Below are 2,419 nucleotides of genomic sequence, written 5' to 3' on the forward strand. Positions count from 1 at the left end.
ATAAACAATGAAACAGAAAAACAGCATAAAGGAATCCTGTGATGCTAATCAATTTTTGTTTGTCTCCTCAGTAATCTTAAGCATGAATAATAACTTAGATATGAAGTGGAATTAAAGAAAGACAAGCCTGAGACAAATTCTAATAACCTTGTGGCTTCTAGATTAACTGAGACCATTGTAACTAGAGTATATGTAACTTATCTTTTGAATAAAAGGTGATATGCAGCAGTTGAATTGAAATTGACTTGTGCAGTGCTTTTGGGTTTACAATAACATGCAAAACCAAAAGCAGAAAAGAAACTTTGCTTGGTTGCTTTTTTTTTTTTTTTCTTTTCCTGAAATGTATTTTACAGATAGTGAAAGTACATTAGAATGATTTGGGGTCACACTTCTGATATTTTGTGGTGTCTTTCCCACAGGCTTTTAGAGGTCCGTGGACGGCTTTATGAACTCTTGACACATTGCATTCCTCCTGAGATTATAATGAAGGTAATTCAGCTATCTAACTCCTAAAGTGTTGTAAATATTAATGCTATGACAGTCCCAGCTGGAGTTAAAAAACAAACAAACAAACAAAAATAACACCGAAACATCACAAATTATCAAAATATTGATGGAAAGCTGTGTCCTTTCCAGATGGAATCACCATCCCTGGAGGTGTTGAAAGAACTAGTAGACGTGGCACTTCATGATATGGATTAGTGGGCATGGTGCTATTTGGTCAAAGGCTGTACTTCATCATTTTGGTTGTCTTTTACAGCCTTAATGACCATATGATTCTGTAGGCTTGATATGCTTTCATGTCAAATCAAATATGATTTTCTTTTTTAAAAGTTTTGTTGTTAGAAATTCAGTTTTTGCTATGTCCTATTGGAGAGAGATGCTGAAGGATGCTACAGCACCAGGCCTTTTCAAAGTCATACTGAGAGGAAAAAAGCAAGTGGGATGTGTTTGTTCTTATTTTTAGCATGATGAAAGGATGCTGAAGACATCTAGAGCAGAACAAACATTAAAGATATAGTCTTTGCAGCTTAACCTAGGTGGACTCTGCCTTCAGATATAATTTTTTTCACATTGACTGATTTCTGTTTTCTGACATTTTTGGTAGTTAGAGGTTTCTTTAACCTTCATTTCTTATGGTAGGTTAGTGGATCCTGCATTGCTGTGTTGGGGAGGCAAAAGGTGTATATTCTCTACCCTCTCCTTCTTCATAAACTTGAAATGGTCTAGAGATACTTCTGACTTAATCCTGACTGTTTTAATACAGATGGATTTGCAATGATTTTATTGTTGAGATCTAAAATAATGCGTTTTGGGGTTTTGTAATGACCAAAGTACTGTGGTCAAGTTGTATTGTGTGTCTGCACATAAATATGTGCATAAATATAAACAGAAATTCTAAATAAGCCCTTTTCTTGTGTGTTTTTTTTTTTTGTTTGTTTGTTTGTTTTTTAATAAATACTGTTTCTTTTTGTGCTCGATGCTCTCAAGATAGAAGTAAGTGATTTTAATACACTTGCTGTGTTGGTAAGGATTCTCCCCAGGGCCATGTGCCTCCATGCAGTAGAGGTTACAGTATTTGGAGATGAGATTAATTTATTTTCTTTATTAAACCATAAATAGTTCCAGTAAATGATTCTTGAATGTCTCTTCTATTGGATTAATGAGTGAGCTATTGCTCATAGCATGGATATTTTCAGAGAAACAAGGTTATCCTCTTAACAAAAAATTCCTAATTTTTCAAATACTATCCTGTTTCTTTTCCATTTTAGGGCCTCCTAACAGAACTTCTAAATAACTGTGATGGACAACTGAAAGGAGAAGTTGCACAGATGGCGGCCTTCTATGAACACCGCCTGCAACTGGGCAGCAAAGCCATTTATCATCTGGAAGCATTTGTTGCAAAGTTTATGGCCATTTACAAGAAGTTCATGGAGGACGGGCTGGATGACATGATGTTCTAACAACCCAAATTTGTACACAGAATGTTGTCAAGATACCAATAATTTTGCAAGTGCCTACTTGCTGGTGCTTGATTATATGTGGGTCTAGTTCTAAGTGAAATATTTTTATTTTGCTACTTAATAAAGCAATGTTTGCTCAGCTTTAGAAACCAGATGGAGTGTTTGACAGCCACAAATCCATCTTTAGATCCATACTAAATACTTTGGCCTTTCAAAGAATAATACGTTGCCTTGGAAAATGTATAAGATCATAGTTGCTTTGCAGTATTTGTAAGCTGACATTAAGAAGAGAGAACACAGATGCTGCGTGCTTGGGGTTTTTTTTGTTGATCACAGATGGGCAGGGCTGTAAGAAAAAAAAAAAGCTTTTTCCATGTTGTGGTAAGTTCCAGCTTGAACATGTGTTTTCTGCCTGCTGATCTATACATCTTACTGTTTGTCTGGTTTTTTTTGGT

At 35.4% G+C, this 2,419-nt stretch overlaps 1 protein-coding gene across 1 annotated transcript in view; it reads left to right on the plus strand.

Moving 5' to 3' along the window:
* Nucleotides 1-2,344, plus strand: part of RFC3 (replication factor C subunit 3) — a 10,474-nt gene extending 8,130 nt beyond the window's left edge. The window contains exons 8-9 of the mRNA XM_027907148.1: nucleotides 420-489; nucleotides 1,773-2,344. Coding sequence (XP_027762949.1) covers nucleotides 420-489; nucleotides 1,773-1,964 — 262 coding nt within the window. The 3' untranslated portion in view covers nucleotides 1,965-2,344. The remainder of the gene's footprint in view (nucleotides 1-419; nucleotides 490-1,772) is intronic.
* Nucleotides 2,345-2,419: the final 75 nt, after the last annotated feature.

This window comes from Empidonax traillii, unplaced genomic scaffold, assembly GCF_003031625.1.
Source record: "Empidonax traillii isolate 1590-97213 ecotype Southwest subspecies unplaced genomic scaffold, ASM303162v1 scaffold1410:size114216, whole genome shotgun sequence".
NCBI lineage: Eukaryota > Metazoa > Chordata > Aves > Passeriformes > Tyrannidae > Empidonax > Empidonax traillii.